Here is a 20,520-nt window from a genome sequence, read left to right as displayed (position 1 = left end):
ATTGAACCTGGCACATGTAACTGGTTCACTAGCTGCCTTTCTGCCAGCCTCTCCATATGGCCTCCCTGACAGACATTTGCAAATTGTCTCTTTGACGCAGTATATCTATATATGAGTCGAAAGTTTTATGCGTTTTCCATTTTCAGCAAGGTATGGGTAGAATACACTACTTCCGGAAAATCTCTTTTGAAGTATAATTTACTGTATATTTTATCTGTAGTAAAATAACGACCACAATTACTCTCCATTTATTGCATGTATCACCGTAAGAACCATAAAGCATGCAACGTGGAGCATCAGGATACTTGTCATGAAATGCATATTCACATGAAGTTGCATTTTTATAACTTCATTTATGGTTTTAATTTGACCCTGGATCATACCTATATACACACGAAGAGAGAACACACTAGCTTGCTTGCAGAAATAGGAACGATCCACGAGCCATCTTGTGAAAGACTGAGAGTTTTGAAGTCAGAGGAGATCAAGCTAGGCAAACTCCCCCGGTCGCTGAAAGGGTGGGAAGCAGCACATTCAGTTATCCTCTCGCCTTCATGGCACTGCCATCCAGCACTCACTCAACCCCTCCTCAACAGCTTTCTTCATTTCACCTCTTGGGACTCTCTCTCCATTTCACCTCTTCTTCATTTCACTCTCTCTCCACTTCTGCCCAGCCTCATTTCCCAGCTGATTACCCAGCTGCATTTACCCTTGCACATTCTTTATCCTCATCTTCTCATTTGACTGAAGCCTTCGTTGATCGAAGAAACGGTTCACAGATCTAGGCTTTCACCAAGTCCTACTGCCTTTCTGATTTTTTGGTTACTGCATCTTCTTTTTCTGACTATCACCTCTTCCCCCCCCCCCAACTTTTCAGCCTTCCCAGAGTATTCTTCACCATGCTTTACTATTTGCTTTTGGCCTTCCCTCTCTGCTTTCTCTTTTCTTTCTTTCATGCCTCTGATTGCTGATACTCTTTGTGTTTCTTTTTTCTTTGCCCTTGATGCTTCATTGTCTTTCATAACCAAACCCCAGATGTGATTTAATCTCAACATTGGCCTTCTTTGGCTCTGCTTTTGCATTGTTGAGTGCTTCTGGAAGAAAGCTGGGAACCTGGCTCATTTCTGTGACAAATCCGTTTTCCTAACATGCAACTCTAATTTATATCCCATTTTTCCCCAAACAACAGGAACCTATGCATAAAGCTGCTGTCCTCACTCTCTGCACAGAATTCAAACCATTTCCTTTGGGAAACATCTTCTCACCTCATCTTTTCCACCTCCTTTGCTTGCCTTCCCCTTCTGCCAGTGCCCTGACATTCTACCTCTTCCAGATATTTCTGGTCTCCTCTCCTGTGCTAAATGAATGTATTCCCCTTCACATCACACTGTCCGCCTTTCGCACATGTTCACTTTTCCCTCCTTCTCTCTAACCTTTTAATCTAGTTGTTGCTCTTGCAGTGCAATAATTCTCTAATCTCTCCTGTGCGGAGGAGGAAGGACCCACTTCTCAATCCAGTTTGTTTCAGATTATTGCTCCATATTCTTTCTCCCCTTCACATACAGACTCCATGAACACGGTGTTCACAACCCATGTCTGGGGCTCCTCTGTTACACGGTCTGCAGTCTGTCTGCAGAGCTTTGTGCTCAGTTGTCACCACTGTCACTGAAGTGCCTAAAGAATTCCTCCTACCTAAATCAAATCCGCTTAATCTGTCAACCTCTTTCAACAATACTCTTCTTGACATCCTGTCTTTGCTTGGTCCAATGACTTCTACATGCTTCTCTAACCATTCTTTGAGCCTGTTTGTCAGCAGATCCACTACAGGTTCTCCATCCTTGGTTTTTGAGGGGTGCCACAGCAACTTCACCCTTTCCCCCTTTTTTCTCTATGCCTTATCACTGGATAATCTTATTCCAATAAAACTACTACCTCTCAGTCCTTAATTCAGATTCGCCTTCTGTCCAAATAAAGCCCCCCTTGCTGTCTAGCCAAATGGTGAGTTTAATCTCAATCCCAGTTTCTACTAGCTGCTCCCTTGTGTGCTGGATACCCTTTACTCTGCCCGTCCCTCAACTGGGCTATGCACCTTTGATTCTGATCTCCCTCCAGTCCCTCCCACGGTGGCTACCTTGAAAATCTACACAGGGCCCAGACCCTTCTGCATAACCTCTGCGTACGACTATCCACACCCTTGCGCACAGGCAAACCTGTTAGCTTGCGCCCCACATGCACAAATCCAGCGCAGTATCTCCAGGTCTTTCAGCAAGACCCCACCAAATTCAGATGCAAAGGTAACCCCATCATGTCCCCCTTCCTTTGCACCCCCTTCCCTTCTTTGCCTCGAGTTTCTAAGGTGCCCCGCAGCCAGACCTGCCGCTACCTGTTGCCTCTCAGCGGGCCCAGCTATGCTCCCGCCCAGCCGGCAGCCACGGGCAGCCCCGCTTCCCCACCGCCCTTCCTAGCCAGGAGACGCATTTTGCCCTCGAACGGGCAGAACCCCCCGACCCCACCCGCCCTCCACGCTACCTGCCCCCGGCCGTCCCCTCCTTGCCAGCTCGTACGGCACCGGGGCCCGCGGGGAGCCGTCCAGGCTGAGGCTGGGGCGGGGAGCGGCGCGGCGAGGCCGGGGGCGGGCCGCGCCGGGCGGAGCGGCGCGGCGCGGCCCTGGCTGCGGCCCAGCTTCCTCCGCCGCTTCCTGCCGCCGCGCTTGCCTGCCGCCCGCCGCTCCGTGAGTGTGGGGCGCTCGGGGCGGGGAGGGGGGAGGCCGCCGGCCCAGCTCGGGGGGCGCCATGTCCGCGGCGGGCTCCTCCTGAGGAGCCGGGGGACCGCGGAGCCTCGGCGCCGACGCGCGGCGGCCGCGGCTGGAGGGTCGGGCCGGGCCGGGCCGGGCCGAGCCGAGCCGAGCCGAGCCGAGCCGAGCCGCCGCGCCATGGCGGCGGCTGGGCCCGCGGCCTGCGGAGCCGCGTCCCGGGGGACGCCGCGCAGGTGCAGCCGGGCGGGCTGCGGAGAGGGGGCACGACGGTTGTGCCGAGCTGGGGCGGGCGGGGGGCACTGCCCCGCCGTGGCCCCGGGCCGGGCGGGCTGCCCTCCCCGCTGCCGGGGGCGCCCGGGGCAGCCCTGCCCCGCGCTTCTCCCGCGGTGTTCTGAACTGGTGGCCGAGCACGGCTCGCGTGGGCTCGTTTTGGGTAGCCGGCCACGAGCTGCTGGTGCCGACCGTCCGCTGTCGGTATAAAATAGGTTAACCCTACCGTGGCATGGAAACAGCAGCACCAGGCCGCCTCCGTGACCCGCATGAAGTTTCTCGGTCTATTAAGTTAGAGAGAGTTGGTAGCATCGCCTTTGGTCGGGTTTAAACATAAGCTCCGTTCACTTCGCATTAGGCAAGTTAGCAAGCGAATGCAGTTATAAAATGGTCTTGTGGTTCTGTGTCACGAGGCTGGCGTGATTATTTCTGCCCCGCTCTGACAGCGTGGCATACGCTGGCCTGGTGATGCCACCGCCGGCCTGCTGCCACTGCTGCGTGGCCGCGCGAATGCAGGCTGCAGGCTCCCCACACCAGGTGTTTTAGCAGGCGGCGCGTGTGGCCACAGCGCTGGCGCTCCGCTACCTGAAGTTTAGTTTTCAGCGACTGCAGACCGGTATGTGCCTGGTGATTAGATGACAGCCTGGTGACAGTCCTCTCAATTATTCGGAGGTGTGGTATTTTAGACCCATAACTGCAACTCTGCACGTTGTATTCGAGTTGATGTTTTGATTCTCTGTTTCCTGGAATTTTTAGAACTTCATTCGGTCTTTTGCTGTTGATGTCCTTTACTTTAGGACTTCATCCTGCTCTTGCTATAGATATGTTGCTACTTGCACGGTTAAACAGGATACGCATGACGACATATTAAACACAGATGCTGGAGAATAAAGTAAGATGACAAGAACGTAGAAGCAGATGGCAGTAACTCCAGGTGTAGCACTGCATTCTTGCTGCGTGTCATCTTTAGCTACAAGTATTTCCCAATTCCATTAAATAATCCTCTCATAGAAGCATATAAAGCAGGGTTGTGTTTAAAGGATTCTTTCTGCTCACATTTTCTAGCTGTTTAAATGGAAGCATAGTAGTGGCATGAGCATGTGCCAGATTGATAGCAGAATATGCCTTTGTGAAATTGCTCTGCAGTTTACTACGGTTGTAAATATTTTGTCAGATTTCTTAATGAGATATTGAAGAACTGGTGCTCTGTAGTTTTGTTTCTGTGAAATTCACAGAAATGCAGCTAGCGTCTCACAGGTTCTGCTGTGAGCATCAATCGTAGATCAAGGACAAGTTGTTCCACTTTAGATGTGTCATCAAAACAAACTGGGGCAGTTTGTGTGGAGGAAGAAAATGGAATGAAGTTTTTTGCTCTCGGTGGCAAGACTTGGACTTTCAAAGAGCTCAGACTAGTCTTCCGTAGTCCTTTATGGTTTTATCTGTTTTACTCCCATTAATTAGCTAACTCCCACAACACCCTTCCAGAGCAGTTGGGAAGTTATGCGCAGCCGTTGTCTTCCTTCATCTGCTCTGACTCAGCCCTTTAGGCAGGGGTACAGCGTGAGTCTCAGCTTAACGTATTATCTTGTGTGGGCTTCAGCCTGCTATCACACACTGTGCTGCAACCACTGTTCCTTTTTTTTTTTTTTAGACTTCACAGAATCAGCATTTCTCTGAAGTTCATCCTTTGCTCATATTGACATCTTGGACCACTTTTTTCCCAGTTTTTGTCCACATGGTTATCCTGCCAAGGTACTGTGAGTTCACTGGTTACTCTCCAGCTGTTTCAATTGTTACACCCTCAGATTTTCTGTGGTGATGGCACTGTTACATTGGTGTCCATATCACGCAAGTGCGTAGTCTGTAAGCTCTGTCAGCTGACTGCCTTTTCACGTGCAAAGTTTTCACTTGCGGGCCAACATCATTAGTTATAAGCCATGGCTCTTTTTATGGTACTTACGTGTTTTGCTTTTTAAAGCATGAATTTGTAGGAAAATCCATGTTAGACCATGAAGGCATCTACCCAGATGTTTTTCCCTCTTGGTGTGTTCATATTTTTTTTAAATACATTGAAGGTGGGATAGAGAGCATAAGCAAAAGTTGCAGTTTGCTTTATGAGGTTGGATATTGACAGGTATCCCTGAAATTTTCCATAAGACCTTTGATGTAAGATAGTAGCAAAAATACGTCATCAAAATACTACTCCTTTTACCCACTCAATCCTTTAATTTACTTTAGTCATAAACCCAGTTACAGGGTCTTTTCATTCTAGTTTCTGGACACATCTGGTTTCTGTTCATCCTTAGAAGTAATTTTTCTGTGGCAAGTGGGTTTCAGTAGGCAATCTGAGGGGGATCGTGCAGGATGCAAACACGAATGTTGACAGACCATGTTTAGCATGGACGGCTGGATAAAAAGGATTAATAAAAGTGAGAAATGCTGTGGGATTTTTACTGTCACTTGGCAAGTGGTATCTAGTGGTCCGAAGGCTCCGTCTCACTGCTTGTGCAAAAAGTACATCAGCGTCTCACCCTTTTAGGACTGTAATATAATGTCAGGATTGGCGTTTGAGCTCCAGTGACGGTGTAGGATGTGTGATGTGCCTTTGGGCTAGGAAGTCTTGGAGATGACACTTTCAGAATTTCAGATGACATTTTCCAGGGGAAGAAGTGTTGCTGCCACTACCAGTCAGCAGTTCTGGTCCTTTTACTGCTCTAGCAGGCAGCGGGGCCTTGTTTGCCGCAAAGGTTTCGGTGGCTGTCAGAGCGCTGAGCCTCCTGGCCCGCTGATGGGTGACACTGCCCGGTTGCTAACTGTGATGGATGCAGTTCTTGCTCTGATTGGGTGACATTTGATCTAGCGGCGAGCAAGCCAAAATGCCACAGGTAACGCTCAGAACAGACGTCCAAAATATATCAACTTGCAGCTTACATCAAAACATGTAGCAATTCTGCAGAGGGTCTGGCATTACTGACCCATACAAAGCTCTTTCTGTACGCTGACAGTTACGTGGAAGCTCATAAAGACCCTTCACAGATGGGCTACGGAGCATCTTGGCCTTTGGACTTAATCTGCACATCTGTGCTGTTCCTCAGCCCCTTGCTTTGGTGGTAGGCTGCTGTTGACAGCTGGACAGTTCTGTTAAGTTACCTTAAAGTGCTAATTTTTGAAATGCTGTATTCACTGCACTATGCCTTTTCGGTGTGATGCAGGTTTTTTTCCCATTAGCAACATAAAATCATATCATTTTAATTGGAGACTTTAACTACGAGTGGTGAGATGGTTGGTATTTAGGATACCTCAGATGAATTGAGGAATTGAGGTAAATGTATTTGCCCCAGCTACTTTGAATTGAGATGTTCACTGATGGAATAACTGACAATACTGGTTTCACGGTTTATGGCCAGTCCTACTGGGAGAGTTTTACCTGTATCCAAAATAGTACCTGGAGACTATCTGTAGACTCATTTGGCTATATTTCATAGAGTAAGTATGCTTAGATAAGCTAATGGTTATTACACAGTTTATATCTTGTTGTTTGCATTCTAGTAATGCAAGTGTAATCCTCCTGTTATTCATGAATCAGGAAAAATGTTGTGATAGGTATTATGCAGGTAAGAACAAAAACATGGCACTTGCCTGAAAGAGCTTGCACCCTAATTATAAGAGGAGGGGAAAGTGGATCTCGGAAGATGGAATGGAAGCAGTGATGTGGTAGTAGTCAGCATGGCAGGTTATTCCTCTTAACATACTGATGACCTGGTTCAGGTTTCTTATAAGCATCATAGTAAAGGTACGGCATAGGAAAACTCACTAAGGTGGCACATTTCAAAATTTAGCAAGTGAGCTGTAGACATTGTAGGAGGAGGGACTCAATCTCTAAGTAAGGAGTGCAAGATGATAAGACGGGAATAGGTTTTGTGGAGTCTAGACAGTGAAGACATAGTTTGCTTCTCCACCTCTCATCTCACAGTAAAGATGCTGTGAAGAGGAATGACCTGTTTGGTTTTGGTTTTTGGGGTTTTTTTGTTGGTTTTTTTTTTCCCCAAAAGAAAAGTCAATTCTAGTTCACACTAGCCTTTTATCTTTTATTGGTCCTAGCTCTACTGAGTTCCAGTAAAATATAAAACTTAGAAAAAATAACAATTATTTACTTTAGGAACTACATCCAGCTCTTTTTAGTTTCTAAATATATAGTTTATGAAGAGGGTGCATTTCTAAATATAGAAATATTAATGCTGTTAAATATAGACTATTTCAGGCATACCTTACATTGAAAATAGTCTGGGCATACCTTAGATTTAACTTAACAAATCTAGCACATTGATCTTTGGCACTTTGTCAAATTTGAAGCTTTTAAAATTAGGTAGGCAGATCATTCTGCTGCTTTTGAAGTGGTTTGTTCTTTCTAGACAGGTGGAAATGAGCAGTTGTAGTGAGCTTTTGATCTTAATCAGCTTTTTGTAGGCAGACTGCCATTAGTCTTTTAAGAAGTAAAAAGTAAACTGAGAATAGCAAGTGATGATGATTACATTTCAAACTCTTGTACGCTGAGCTCAAAGAATCTGAGCACGTTTGGCAAGGACTAGTTCTTAGTTTTGTATGAAACGATTGCTTAAAAGGAAGAGATTTAGCTCCTTCTATTTTTAGTTTTTTCCCCATGAAACTGCCTAATTTATATTTAAGATATTTACTGTGTGCCAAATAGAGATCAGGGTGGAGCTAACATACCTTCTGAACTCAGTTTTTTCTACCACAAAAATCAGGGGTTTTTTATTTGTCAGATTCATTAGTCAAATATCATTTGCACTGTGACTTGATTTTGTCTATACAAAATGAAAAACTTACCGTATTTGGTTTTCCATCACAAAAAGAAGCTTCCAAGCAAGGATTCATGGAGACTTCTTTCTGCATAGGGAGAGAGGGAGAGTCTGTCTGCTTTAGGACACTCCACAGTTGATGGCTGTAGCCACAAATTACTATTGAACATATTCAAAAAATAGGAGAATGGGTTGGAAAGAGGCAAATCATAGGAATATTGCCCAGGTTTTTAATCTTCATTGTATCAAGTTCATTTGTGCAAATTGTTCATTTCTCCTCTGCCTGCCTGTCCTGAATGCCTTGTGCCTATGGTCAAGAGAAACCTAGAGAATTTCTCTCTTGCTTTTTTCTTAGCTGTATTTTATGCTTTCTTGGGTCTATGTTTGTTCAGCGTTTTCCTTCCAATAAAATCTCAATCTTTTATTTCCTGTAAACTGCAATATTTCTGAGAAGTAATTTCTGAAGCACCTTAGGTTTCTTCCTCGTTTATCTCAATTAAATATAATAATCAAATTCCTGGCGTAAACATTTTGATTTTGAAATGTTGATCATGTTTTTAATTGTTAAAGGAAATCTTTTACTTGTAACGTTTTCTGTCCCCAAATATACTGGAAAAGGGCAGAGAGTACTGCGTATATACTGTGCTGCTTGCATCATAGATGCTTGCTGAGTAGTTTGTTGCTCTTACCCTTTTACCCCACTTAGATGCTTTTCAAAATGAGGCACAAACCCCGGCTGGCTAGGTCCTTGATATGCTGTGGCTTTTCCAAGAGCTCACAGGTCAGTAAACGTTGTCTGATGGATGCCTGTCTCTATGTGTGTTCATGAAAAATCATTAATCCAATGGTCCCTGTTATCTTTTGTTCTGCCTGCTGTTACTGAAAGAAGACTGAAAAGTCTCCGGGTTGCTTGGTGGGTTCCCAAACCTGCAGTGTGAACGCTGGCTTCTTAAGTCAGCATTCATTTCTAATGCCATGTTGATTATGTTGGGCTAGAAATGCCACATTTTCAGTCGTTGCAGGTACCAACTGACACTCTCTCTTTCCCACGAGTCCTGAAGGACCCTAGAGAGTGGGTCAAACGGGCTCTGTGTGCCCCGATCTGGATCGTATCACCTGGCCTATGGGCCACAGGATTTCACAGGTGGTAAAGACTTGCTTGCATTTCAGCTGGTTGGGCCCATAATTGTTCTTTCATGAAGTTATCCAAGCTCTCAAAATGTACTGATATGAACATGACTTTCGTTTGGGTGAAATCTGTGGTTTGGACAGTCTTACATAATCTGTCCAAAGAGATAAAAATTGTTATGCTGAAATGAACTCCTAGATCGTTTATGTCAATGTTGAATAACCTAAACGCAACTATGTTCCTTTAGGGAGGACATTTTTGCTGTCTTTGCTATTGAGTCTTTACATAATTTAGTGTAAAATCATGGGTTTTCTAACAGTAGCTGTATTGGCCTTACTGTTTCATGAATGTCTCGATGAATCTTGTGAATCTTGGCAGTACGACAAGTGGTGATGGGTAGTTTCACATGAACCTTTGATATATATGATAAGATGCCAAGGCAGAAATACACAGTTGAAGTTGTTTGGGTCTGAAGCACCTTTTCCTGTTCTCGGGATGCTGTGGTGTGTGGCTGTTGATGTACGTTAGGCAAGCTAAAATTTGTTGTATATAAAGAGTCAAGAGCTGGAACATTCACATCTTTCTTACTGTATGAACATGAATTGCGAACCTAGGAAATCAGCAAAGATTAATTCAGTGGCATTGTTCACTTGCATGTCTAAGCATTTGAAGCTTTATACCCTTAAGTACAGGAAATTTTGAAATCTATAATTTAAGAGCATCATGGTATTTAATATAGTATAAACTGATTGCTATGTAAATGTAGCATTCGGAAAAAAACGAAGTGCATTTTGAAAGGTTGAGGAGATGTGAAGCCGTTGATGCAAGGAAGCAGAGAGTAAAGGTTTCTTTCATACTCTACAGAAATTTGACTTGTCCAAAGTAAATCTCTAATTGATACGTTCATGCAGAAAACCTCCAGCACTAACAGTTCGTGTGGCAGATGCAGAGACATCCGTCCAGATCTATAGGAACCTGGAAGAGGAGCTCTGAGGTATGGATTGCCTGCTTCACTTTAGCGAGGGCCGTTCAGATACCAGTGGTGGTGGTGCTCTGGTATCAATATTGATGACTGTTCTGCTGATTGGCTTAATGGCTAAGAAAGGAGAGGGAATACTGAGTTCAATATACAGGTCAGTTCCTGTGTCTCTCAGAGCTTCAGTAGTACAAAGGTTTGAATGGATATACAAAGAAGATTTAAAAAGTTTGTCTACCTAAATTTTTAAACTTTGGCAAACTTATCTACTTGATCTGTAGCAAGAATGTATCTTTTGCTGTTCCCAAATGTAGGGCATTTCAGAGGTTTCCTATACATAAATGAGGTAGCACAGTTGAAAATATTTGGTACTGGTGGCTCAGGTGACATTATTAACTTGTATGTGGTGCACAACAAGATGTCATTTTTTTTCTAAACAGAATGGCTCAGAGGTTTGCAATGTATGACTATTTGACTACCTTACATTCATAAGCTTTGTATATGAAAACATAGATTTGTTTTTATGAAGCACATAGTTAAAAGGCAACCTGTAAACTAAGCCTCAGAAGCTGTTTGTGTGATGCACAGCTACACTCCTTCAGTGAATTCACATTTGGATTTTGATTAAATGACTGGTGTGCTGAAATCTCTGAGGATTTTTTTAAAAAGTTTAGTGGCAAATATTTACCCTTTAATTCTGTTCCTCGTAGGACTCCTTGATTAATGACCCAAATTTCCTATGAGAGACTTCATCCATATGGATTCTCTGATGTTTATTAGAGGAATCAGCTCTCACTCCAGTCTGTCCTCGCTCATAGGAGGGGACACTTTCATGAGATTTGGAATACTTTTTTATTTTATTAAAGTGCTTGAAATTGCTCAAAAGCTTTTAGGGAATGTGTAAGGGTGAATGGTGACAGAAACCTTTCCTAAGGGAGATATGTTAAGGAAGAGAAGCTTTTATTTTAATGAAGTTTTTCTGGTAAGGTATGGCTTGAGCTCTGTAGTAGTTTACAATAACAAAAGTGAAGAAAATCTCGGTGTCTCGAATATTTAAAATCGCTGCCTGGAAGTGTGTGTCCCCTGTAGCTACAGATGCAATTTATAATGTCATGTAATATAACTAACTGATCTTGCGGCATTCCTAAGAGTTCATTCCTGACATGTTCATACTCCTGGTTACACAATAGCTGACATTAGTCAAAGCCTAAAACTGTTCGTGAGGTTTGAATGTGTGATTTGATCTCATGCTTTTAGAGTTCAAACTCACTACATTTGATGAAGTGTTTAGACCATAAAGCAACCCCTGTTTCTCTTTCCCAGTAAGTAACAGATGCGGGTGAAAGATCCATCAAGAGCCAACCTTGAGAAACCAAAGAGAAGCAAAAGGCCTAACAGGCTGCAGGATGAAGACTCCTCAGATGATATTTCAGGTAAATACATAAGGTGATATTTGGCCCTGAGGTTGAGGGCTAATAACTTCCGTGTTGACTGATGAAAACCACGAATCAGCGGTATTGCAGCGGTATGCAGTTACAGGGAATCAATGGCTTGAAAGCAGCTTTGCAGAAAAGGTCCTGGTGGTCCTACTGCACACACTGAATGAAAGCAAGCGGTGTGGCTTGTGCCTACTGTATGCTGGACTGTATTAACTAGAGTGCAGGTCGAGGTACGTGATTCTTCCCATCTTTTCAACACTTGCGAGACTTCATCTGGAGTACTGTGTCCACTTCTGGACTCCCTGTTACAAGAACGATGTTGACTTGTCGGAGTGAGTCCAGCAGTGGGTCACCCCCTCCACATGGTTAAGGAGAAGGAGAACATGATGCGTGAAGAGGAGCTGAAGGGAATGGATTTGTTTAGCCAAAGGAGTGAAAGTATAGTTTCTTTCTTTGACTGCCAGATAGGTGGTTATAGAGAAGGCAGAGCCAGACTCTTCTGGGAGGTCCACAATGAAAGGACTAAAGGCAACAGACAAAAGGTAGGGCAAGGAAAATTTGGCTAGGTATGAGGAAATATTTGCACCATGAGGATTGTCAAACAGAAAGCTGATTTTCTAGTGATGTGGTGAAACCTCTGTCCTTGAAGATATTCAACACTCAGCTGAACGAAGCCATCAGCAACCAGATCTAAATTTGTGTTTGACCCTGCTTTGAATGAGGGTTTGGACAAGATTCCTTCAGAGTTCTCTTCAAACCTAGGTTATTCTGTGATATCATAGTGGAATTTGTACAAAAAATATGACAGAGAAGAACGGTCGTCGATATTCATGTTCAGAATGGGCAGTTGTATTAAGGATGCATGGGTATTTGGAAATCTGTCTTTATGGATGGGAAAGGAGGTCAAGTGCCTGTGTTGTTATATGCAAAAATAGATTTATGTAGTATTTTCTGTTGACATCCTCCCCCTCCCCCCAAAAAAGAACCAGGGAAATTAATTTTGTACAAAAGTAGTCCTTGTACTTTTGTACAAAATAGTTTATCTGTTTTTAAGAGGTGGTGTTTATTGACTTGAAAAGGATTTTCATTGTAGAAAGACCGAAATAGATCCTTCATAAAATTCAGTATATAGGGAGCAGCTGGCTGATTTTTCCTATTTTAGTTCTTTGACTTTTTTTTTCCTAATGCTGAATTTGTTGAAGACTGCTCCTTTAGTGTACACATGCTCCCTTTCACAGCTATTATTTTTAATGGATGAAAGTGAGTATGTGTCATTTTCTCCAGGCTTAACCTGCCAGCACGTGAGCCAAGCAGTGGATGTGCATCATGTGAAGAGAGCGGTAGCTCAGAGCGTTTGGTCAATATGTGCAGAATGTCTGAAGGAGAGGCGGATGAGTGATGGTGAGCCCGTGGCACCTTCGGACATATGGCTGTGTCTCAAATGTGGCTCTCAGGTAAGCATACGTTGGAAATTTACGGAGGTGGATAGGCCCTGATTTTCTAAAGGATATGACCTGTATAGATCGTTGTCTGTTTGGCATCTCATTACCTTCAGTGAAGCAGTGTGACATAAGTGCTTAGTTTTGAGAGTCCATGCTTCATCTTCTTCAGCGGAGTGGGATGTGGCCTTATGTTCTTCTTGTCTGGTTTTCAGCAGTGTTTTGGGTTAGCCTTATGTGTTACGGTGCAGTTCAGCATCACAAGTAGTAAGTGACGCTCCTGCCTTTTCTCTGTTCTTCATCTGCATGCTCTTGCCACTTACAGAGAATTGGCTCCAGGAACTGTGTGGTTGCAAAATGCATCCGTTCAGCTGGCTCATCTGGCAGAAGATCCTGCAAATACAAATGAATTAAAAAATGGATATGTATAGTGCTGAATCAACTCATACTGTGGGCACTCAATTGCTAGATGTGATTGAAACCAGGGGGAAAGGACTGTGCAGGAGTGAGAATGCTGCTTTTTGTGACAGCCATTAGATTGGATCAGTTATAATGTCAAATCGTGGCCTCAGTGTTTAAAATGGCAGGTACTGACCCCAAGGCCTTGCACAGGTTTCTGTCCTGTGAGTGAAGTAAAGCCTGATACAGAAAAATACAGTTTACAGGCAGTGTCATGCTTAGTTCAGCTAATAGTTGCCTGAACGAAGCATTTCACAATTTTCTTAGACTTTTGGTAGGTCTTGCTATAGTAAGGACAGAAGCCAGCTCCTACCAGTATTATCTGAACAGATTTAATTTTGCAAAGGAACATGCTATTAGCAGGCTTCAGAAGATAGTTAACTGGATCTCAGAAGGACTCATATAGCTTGTCTCTGAAAATTTGTAGTTAAGGTGGGCTTTTAAAAGGAGTTAAATCTGTGTACTTTTTCATGTTTATGCTGTTAATAGCCTCCAAAACTCATGCCTCATTCAGAGACCAGTCCTGGATCTTCTAAGTCCCACTCTGTAGATACTTGAAAAATTGCAAATGCTTTCTCTCGAAGCTGCTGTATATAAATGGTGTGTTCTGAGTAGCTTTTTAGTACAAAAGCAATTTATGTGCCTTTTGTATTTGCTGTCTGGAATTCATTTGGCATTCTTGAGCAGTGAGGGTTACCTATGCTGTCCTTCCCTTGATATTCTGTGGACTAAATATGCTACATAGTCATTTAATTCACATTTTTTAGAGAATTCTTACTTATGTGAATGGCATAATTTGCTGTCTATTGCTACTTATTCAATACTTGTTCAAAAAGTAGGAATTATTTCTATTACGTTAAAAGAAACTTAGTAATTTTCTATACTTTTAACTGTTTTTTCCAAGTAGAAAAGATGAGATTTTGGTTTTGTGTTGTCATTGATTTTCCTTTATTAGTAAAAAGAAAATGTGTTCATTTAAAAAAAAAAAAGTTAACTGCTATCTTTATAATACTGGATTATAAAGAATATTAAACCCTCTCAATCCTTGAGAATGCTAAATGAGTATTTAGGGTACTATAGTTTTCTGTCTAATTTTGAGAAGTAAAGTTTTTGCAGTTTATTTACTAATAATATAGTCTTTTCCTACTTCCCTTTTTTCCCCTTACTGTGTTGATGTTTCTGTTTTTAGGGATGTAGTAAGACCTCGGAAGGCCAGCATTCTCTGAAACACTTCCAAACAGCACGCGCAGAACCTCATTGCATTGTTATCAACCTCAGCACATGGATCATATGGTAAGAGTGAGTATGCAGGTGTTCGTGTATGCTTGTGTTTAAGGACTACTCATAACTTAAAGCAGTGTCTTCTCATGATAAAGAATTATTTTGACAGATAAAATGAATACTTTATATAGGGGAAAGGCGGGCTTTCTGGAGGGAAAATTCGTTTGTCCTTAGGACTCTTAAAGGGGTCACAAAGCAATACTAAGATAGAAGTTTGAGTCCATTGTGTTCCATAGAGAGTTGCTGGTTACAGGATTTTGTCCTTCCTGCTTGTTTCTATATGATTATTTGCAGGACTATAAACTGAGATTATTTAAATCTGTAAGTATCATAGTGAATTGGGGCTGATCTATAGAAAAGCATATATAGTATGAGAGAATTCAATTTTATTCCTCTTTTTAGTATGAAAAATTGTAACCTAGAGCTTAAGTAATTGGCGTAAGGTTGTTAGAGAGGTTTGTTAGAGGTGGGAGGTGCATCCAGATACCCTGAATTGCAGTTCGTTCCTTCTCTTGTTTAGGTGTTATGAATGTGATGAAGAGCTGTCAACACATTGCAACAAAAAGGTTTTGGCTCAGATAGTTGACTTTCTTCAGAAACATGGTTCCAGGGCTGAACCAAGTAAGTTTACACAAATAGTTTTATCTGGAGACATCTGTAATGTATTGTCTCTAAAAATGAGCTTTTCAGATTTTGAGTCATGTTAAACATACAATTGAAAAATTATGTATGACGCGAGTATAATACAGTTTGTAATTGCACAATTGCTTGGGCAAGTGATGCCTGTCGAAACATAATTTCATTTTTTTTCTACTGTATGATTACATTTTAAAAATATTTTGGGCATCGTAGGACAGTTTTTCCAAATTTTGTCTTTAATGAACAAAGTTTATTGTAGAGAAGATGTTACCTTAAATAAGATGCCATATAAATTAATGCACAAAAACTATATAGAAGCATAAATTAATTGAATTTTCCTAGTGTGGATGTGTCACTTCTTAAATTTTTCTGATTTAAATTTGTTTTCCACAGTTAATTAGATTTGTTTAAGTGGATTTTCTAGTGCTCTGTTGTTGGATGTAATGCTTTCTGTTAATTTATGTTATTGGGTTTTAATTGATAGAACGGTCATTTCTATTAATAGAAAATAGTATTAAATTATTTTCTTATATTAGGAGCCTACTATATCTTCTCAATATATGTAATAGTAGATAGAACTTTGTACGTGTGGCCCTCAACTGTCTACTCTTGATAATGTTGATGTTATTCATCCCTACTGTAACATACTTGGCAGCATTTCTGGCTTGTGACTTAGAGTGTGCATCGGATTCCAGATTTTCTTCACAAAAAACAGCTTAAGTAAACTTTTAAAACAATTGGTTTCAGTTTATAGCAGAGATAATCAACTGGTTAGAAGTAAAAATGGAAAAGAATTGCCTTACTGAATTAGACTAGGTATTCCTCTAGCTGCATGTGCATAAATCCTACTGGTTTTAAGAGATGTTACATATTTTTTGAGGGGGGAAGAAAAATGAAGGGCCACTCAGAAATACATATTTTATATTTTGATCTAGTCACAAATTGTATGTTAAATTATTGAATTGTAATAAATTGATAAATTGCTACTTTCTGCATCTTTTCGCTTGGAGCAATGAAAATACAGTATGTGATTTCACTTTTGCTCACAGCCTCAGTTTCAAGTTTACCTGTAAATGGGTGTTGCAGCTTGCTTGCAGATGAAAATGCTGTAGTGTTTGTTTCACTTAATTTAATGGAAACAATTTCATTCTGGTTTTGTACTGCTGGCTAAGACTTTCAGAGTGATACGACTCTGTGTGCTTCGGGGTTTAGATTCTTAATTTATGAATCTTGAAAATACCTAAAGTTTTCAGAGTGTGGTGCTTAGAAGTTTTCTGTGAAATGTCTTAAATTAAGCAACCAAAATTCCAAACTAACTCAGGAAAAGTAAGCTTAAATTAGGCCCAGGATTTCTTAAAAATCAGGTGTTTATAGCAGAGCAGGGCAGAATGTAGTTCTGCTGTATATATATTTGTGTTTCATTTTGATACTCTCGAAAACGCGTATATTTCATTTAAGTATTTGCCTGATGCAACTGGAAACTCTCTTCTATAATTGGAAACAAAATTGTATTGTTTTTGTTTAGGGCATAAACATTTTTTTCCCTGGTTTTTTTCTTTCTTTTTTTTTTTCCCTCCTGTTTTAGTTAAACCAGTTTTCCCTTCAGTTTCCGAAACCAGGCATTGAAATGAAAAACTAGCTATCATCCAGCTTCAGTTTGTGGTCGTGCATTTTGTGGTAGCAGTGCATTGAGTTGGCCCTGCTTGCTTTGGTGCCTTGGAAAAGGAGGTTCACGAGTGATGTAAAAGGTAGAGTTGGGTACCAACGGTGATGTCAGGCGAGCGGTGTGTTGTGGGCAGCACGAGGGTCCTCCTGCAAGGCGGTGGGAGGTGCAGGGCAGTTTCAAATTGGTGATGGACCGATTTCCCAGTGTCATGGGCCGTGTGTTACCGGTCTGCACGGTTACGCTTCATCCTTCAAATTCATGCACGTGCCCGGTTTTGAGTGAGCGAGTAGACACGCTGGCGTCCTTCAAAGCTAAGGAAGTCATGTGCGAGCCTTGCAGGGTGGCTGCCTCGGCAGCAAGAGGTCTCAGCGCGTGGAGGTTGCTCCTGCAGGGCTGTCGTGTTTCCTGCTCCTTGCTGGGAAGGGGCTAAGGCTCATGTGCAAGCCTGTTTTCACACAAAAAGCAAGTGTGTGTGTGTGTGCTTCCGGTAATGTTTGGACTCTCTCCCACGTGGCAGAGAGTACGGCTGTGCTGAGCAGTTTGGATCCCGTTCTTGAGAGCTCTGGGAACGCTGGCCCAAAAATGATTTGTTGGGTTTTCTTAAGTGGCAAGGAAAAGAAGAAAAAGCTGTTTGCCTGGCATGGCCTGTTGCTTTGGGCCAGGCCGCTCGCTGGAAGAGGCTGGGAAACAGCCGTGTATTGATAAATAAGTGGTGTGCGTGAAAGGGAATTCCCAAGCAGGATTGGCATTCTTGTTTCACTTTGATAAATTTAACAGCAGTGCCTTTTCTGTTTTATGTCAAATACTTGGGCTGACACACTTGGTACTTCCCCTAAAGAAATGTAACTTATGTAACTTTTTTTTTTTTTTTTAAGTTAGACTGCCTTTAAGGATTTTTTAAAAAATAAAATCTGAAATCAAACTGTAATTCATGCTGTTGTCCAGAAAACAAAGGACACAAAGTGTAACAGTGAAAATTAACTCTACTATTGAAAAGTTATCTTCTTTTTTTTTAAGTGTAGCATTTTATTTCATGTTACAGTGATATTTCAGTGTAACTGTCATCCTTTAAACTCTTGAGTTGGCTTACATTTTTTTAATTCGTTTTGTATGTTCACCCATAATAAAAATAAACTAATTTTAATTAAATGAAACATAACTTGTGAGAAACACCTAGTGTAGCACTGACAATTAATAATTCATATTTCCCACTTAAAAATCAATCTTGTGCTTTTTTTCCATTGCTTTTCTGTTTCTTCCTAAAAAGCAGCCAAAGTGAAGACACTTAACTTTCATAGCAGAACGTGGCACTGTAACAACAATTCATCTTACGTCTGGATTTCTTTCTGTTGTAACGATGCAATGGTTGGCATGGTGCGTCATTAAAATTCAGATAGCATTGTGTAGAAATTTCTGCAGAAATGCAGTATGAACATGGATGTAAGTAACAGATGAGGACTGCTAGTTTTTTTTATTTTGTTCTCAAAAGTGCAGGAGTCATTTAGAGATAAAATAATCAGCTTAAACATGTAAGGGAGGGTTATATAGATTTCCTAATTAATGCATCTTGGAAAATAAACAAAAGCAAAATGCTTGTCATTTGGTACTAATGTGGTGGAATAGTGTGGCAGCAGGATCCCTGCTTTTCACTCGGCCTCTCATAAAGATTCAACTTCACTTCAGCTGTAAAAATGTGCAAATTACATTACTACTACATGACTGACTTTTGTAATTACATTAAGCGATTGAGATAAATCCCAGTGCTGGGTTCCCAAAAGAATGCTTGCAGCTGTGTGATTTTCGCATCTGATCCTATGGTTTGTTGTACCCAGCAATGCCTGCTTTTTTTTTCTTTTTGCCTTTTTTTTTTTTGAGCGGTCTGTTTGGTTAAGAGGTCATGTTGGGCACAAGATGGAAGAATAAAGCAAGATTGCTTTCTAGGGTGTACCACCCAGAAATTTGTTTTGTGGAAAAGGTTAGCAGGCCATGATGATTTTCACAGAAAGGCAGGTGCAGTATTGTCCGTGTGGCACACTTGTGAGCTTCACATGGACATAATGCACATGTAGTACACAGAAACCATGCTGAGACATTGCGATCCGCGTGTCTGCTCATTTGCTGGAGAAAAGAAATTGTTTTGCAGTCGTAAAAGTGAATATTACACGTATTTTCCTTTACAAAAGCCAAATTAGATGTTGGTGGAGACATAAGATGGCATACTCAGTTTTTTTATAGAGCAGTTAATTAAATTGGTTTGTGTGGCAATAGAATGGGAAGGAAGAATATTTGTTCTCAAATTTTGTAGTTAAATTTATTGTTGGGAAGGTCAAGCAGAGGAATGAGATTTTGCTAGTGAGTTCAGATGCCCAGATTTGCCGATAGGTGAAAGTTAGAAACTTGATTTCTATTTTAATGGATATAACTGATGTAAAACAGAGATTAAAAAAATATATAATTTTACAGTACAAGTAATAGGTGTTAACTTGTATGGAAAAACAAATAGTATGATGAATAGTGTTTTAGATTTGCATTCGTCTGTGGCTATTAGCAGTTGAGAAAGGATCGCACTGAAAAAAATAATTGTGTTCTTTCATAACTGATTTTCACTACGTGTAATTTGGAGCTTGAGTTCATATAAGTCCATTCTATCTACTTAAAAAGAAAATTAACTAGCAAAATAAAGCAGAATATGTTGATTCTCCAAAACTGAGATACACTTCAGCAAAAAGACATTTCTGTTGTCGGTCATAAATTTTCTTTCAAGTTTACTTACTTGTTAGGGGCTACTGTTAATTATACACGTTGCAAAGAAACGAAAACTGAATCATTGGCAAAAAATGTTTTAGACGTTCTGCAATTTTATCCACGGATTCTTCCCTTTTCTGTCCATGTACTTATTTACTTGTGAGGTGTAGCGCAAATCATCTGAGCGTAGAGGATCAAAACTGGTGCTTGAATAGCTTGCTCTTTCACACTGTGCAGACGTGTTTTTTAGTTTATAACATTCTGGCAGAATCAGAGAAATAAAATTGCAGTTTGTAATCTTTAATTTGGTAGGATTGTAACATTGCAAGAGAAATTGGGCTTTTAAAACGTAAAGCTAGTGACCATTTCAGAAGAGAACTGTGCTGTTTTTCTAAGGGTTAGATTCTCATTGTTGTACAGCATTGAGAAAAAAAAAAATTTTTTTTAAATAAAAAAGGAGTGCCAGACAATTTAGTGGCATTTCATAATACAGCATGATGACAACTTGGTAAAAGAAAGGCAATCTATTAACCTTGCTTTTACTGTGAAGACCTTCAAGTGAAGTACCAGAGTTGTATTCAATAGAAAAGGCTTGACCTTGGAATAAAAGTGCATATTCCTGGAACCCTCATTTTTAATTAAAAAAAAAAGTTGCATTGAAAAGATGAGCAAAAATGCTTACTCCTCCGGCTGAAAGAAAAATTGGATGTCATTTATCTTTTTGCTTGCATACCATCTGCACCCCCAGGCACAGCTCAGTTTCAGCAAGGGCGGTACAAAAGTCCATGAGCACTGCAAATGTTTGAAATACTGGCAAAACAAATGGATAGGAAACCTGTGATAAGTTTTCTGAACGTCTTTTGCAAGAGGATGTGTTGGCACTGTGTGTGTTTGTACACCTG

General features: G+C 41.3%; 1 protein-coding gene across 8 annotated transcripts in view; it reads left to right on the top strand.

Moving 5' to 3' along the window:
* The first annotated feature begins 2,668 nt into the window (after positions 1–2,668).
* The window catches only part of USP45 (ubiquitin specific peptidase 45), a 55,072-nt gene continuing 37,220 nt past the window's right edge, over positions 2,669–20,520 (top strand). For 5 of the 8 annotated variants that reach the window (XM_076333290.1, XM_076333286.1, XM_076333292.1 and 2 more), the window contains exons 1-8: positions 2,669–2,731; positions 4,677–4,777; positions 8,552–8,626; positions 9,886–9,968; positions 11,274–11,383; positions 12,674–12,843; positions 14,477–14,580; positions 15,089–15,189. In XM_076333290.1, the coding sequence (XP_076189405.1) occupies positions 11,284–11,383; positions 12,674–12,843; positions 14,477–14,580; positions 15,089–15,189 (475 nt within the window). In that variant the 5' untranslated portion in view covers positions 2,669–2,731; positions 4,677–4,777; positions 8,552–8,626; positions 9,886–9,968; positions 11,274–11,283. The remainder of the gene's footprint in view (positions 2,732–4,676; positions 4,778–8,551; positions 8,627–9,885; positions 9,969–11,273; positions 11,384–12,673; positions 12,844–14,476; positions 14,581–15,088; positions 15,190–20,520) is intronic. The other 3 variants (XM_076333287.1, XM_076333288.1, XM_076333289.1) reach the window with 3 other exon arrangements.

This window comes from Aptenodytes patagonicus, chromosome 3 (assembly GCF_965638725.1).
Source record: "Aptenodytes patagonicus chromosome 3, bAptPat1.pri.cur, whole genome shotgun sequence".
Lineage (NCBI taxonomy): Eukaryota > Metazoa > Chordata > Aves > Sphenisciformes > Spheniscidae > Aptenodytes > Aptenodytes patagonicus.
The sequence above is the reverse complement of the archived record's forward strand: the minus strand, read 5'-3'. Positions and strand labels throughout refer to the sequence as shown.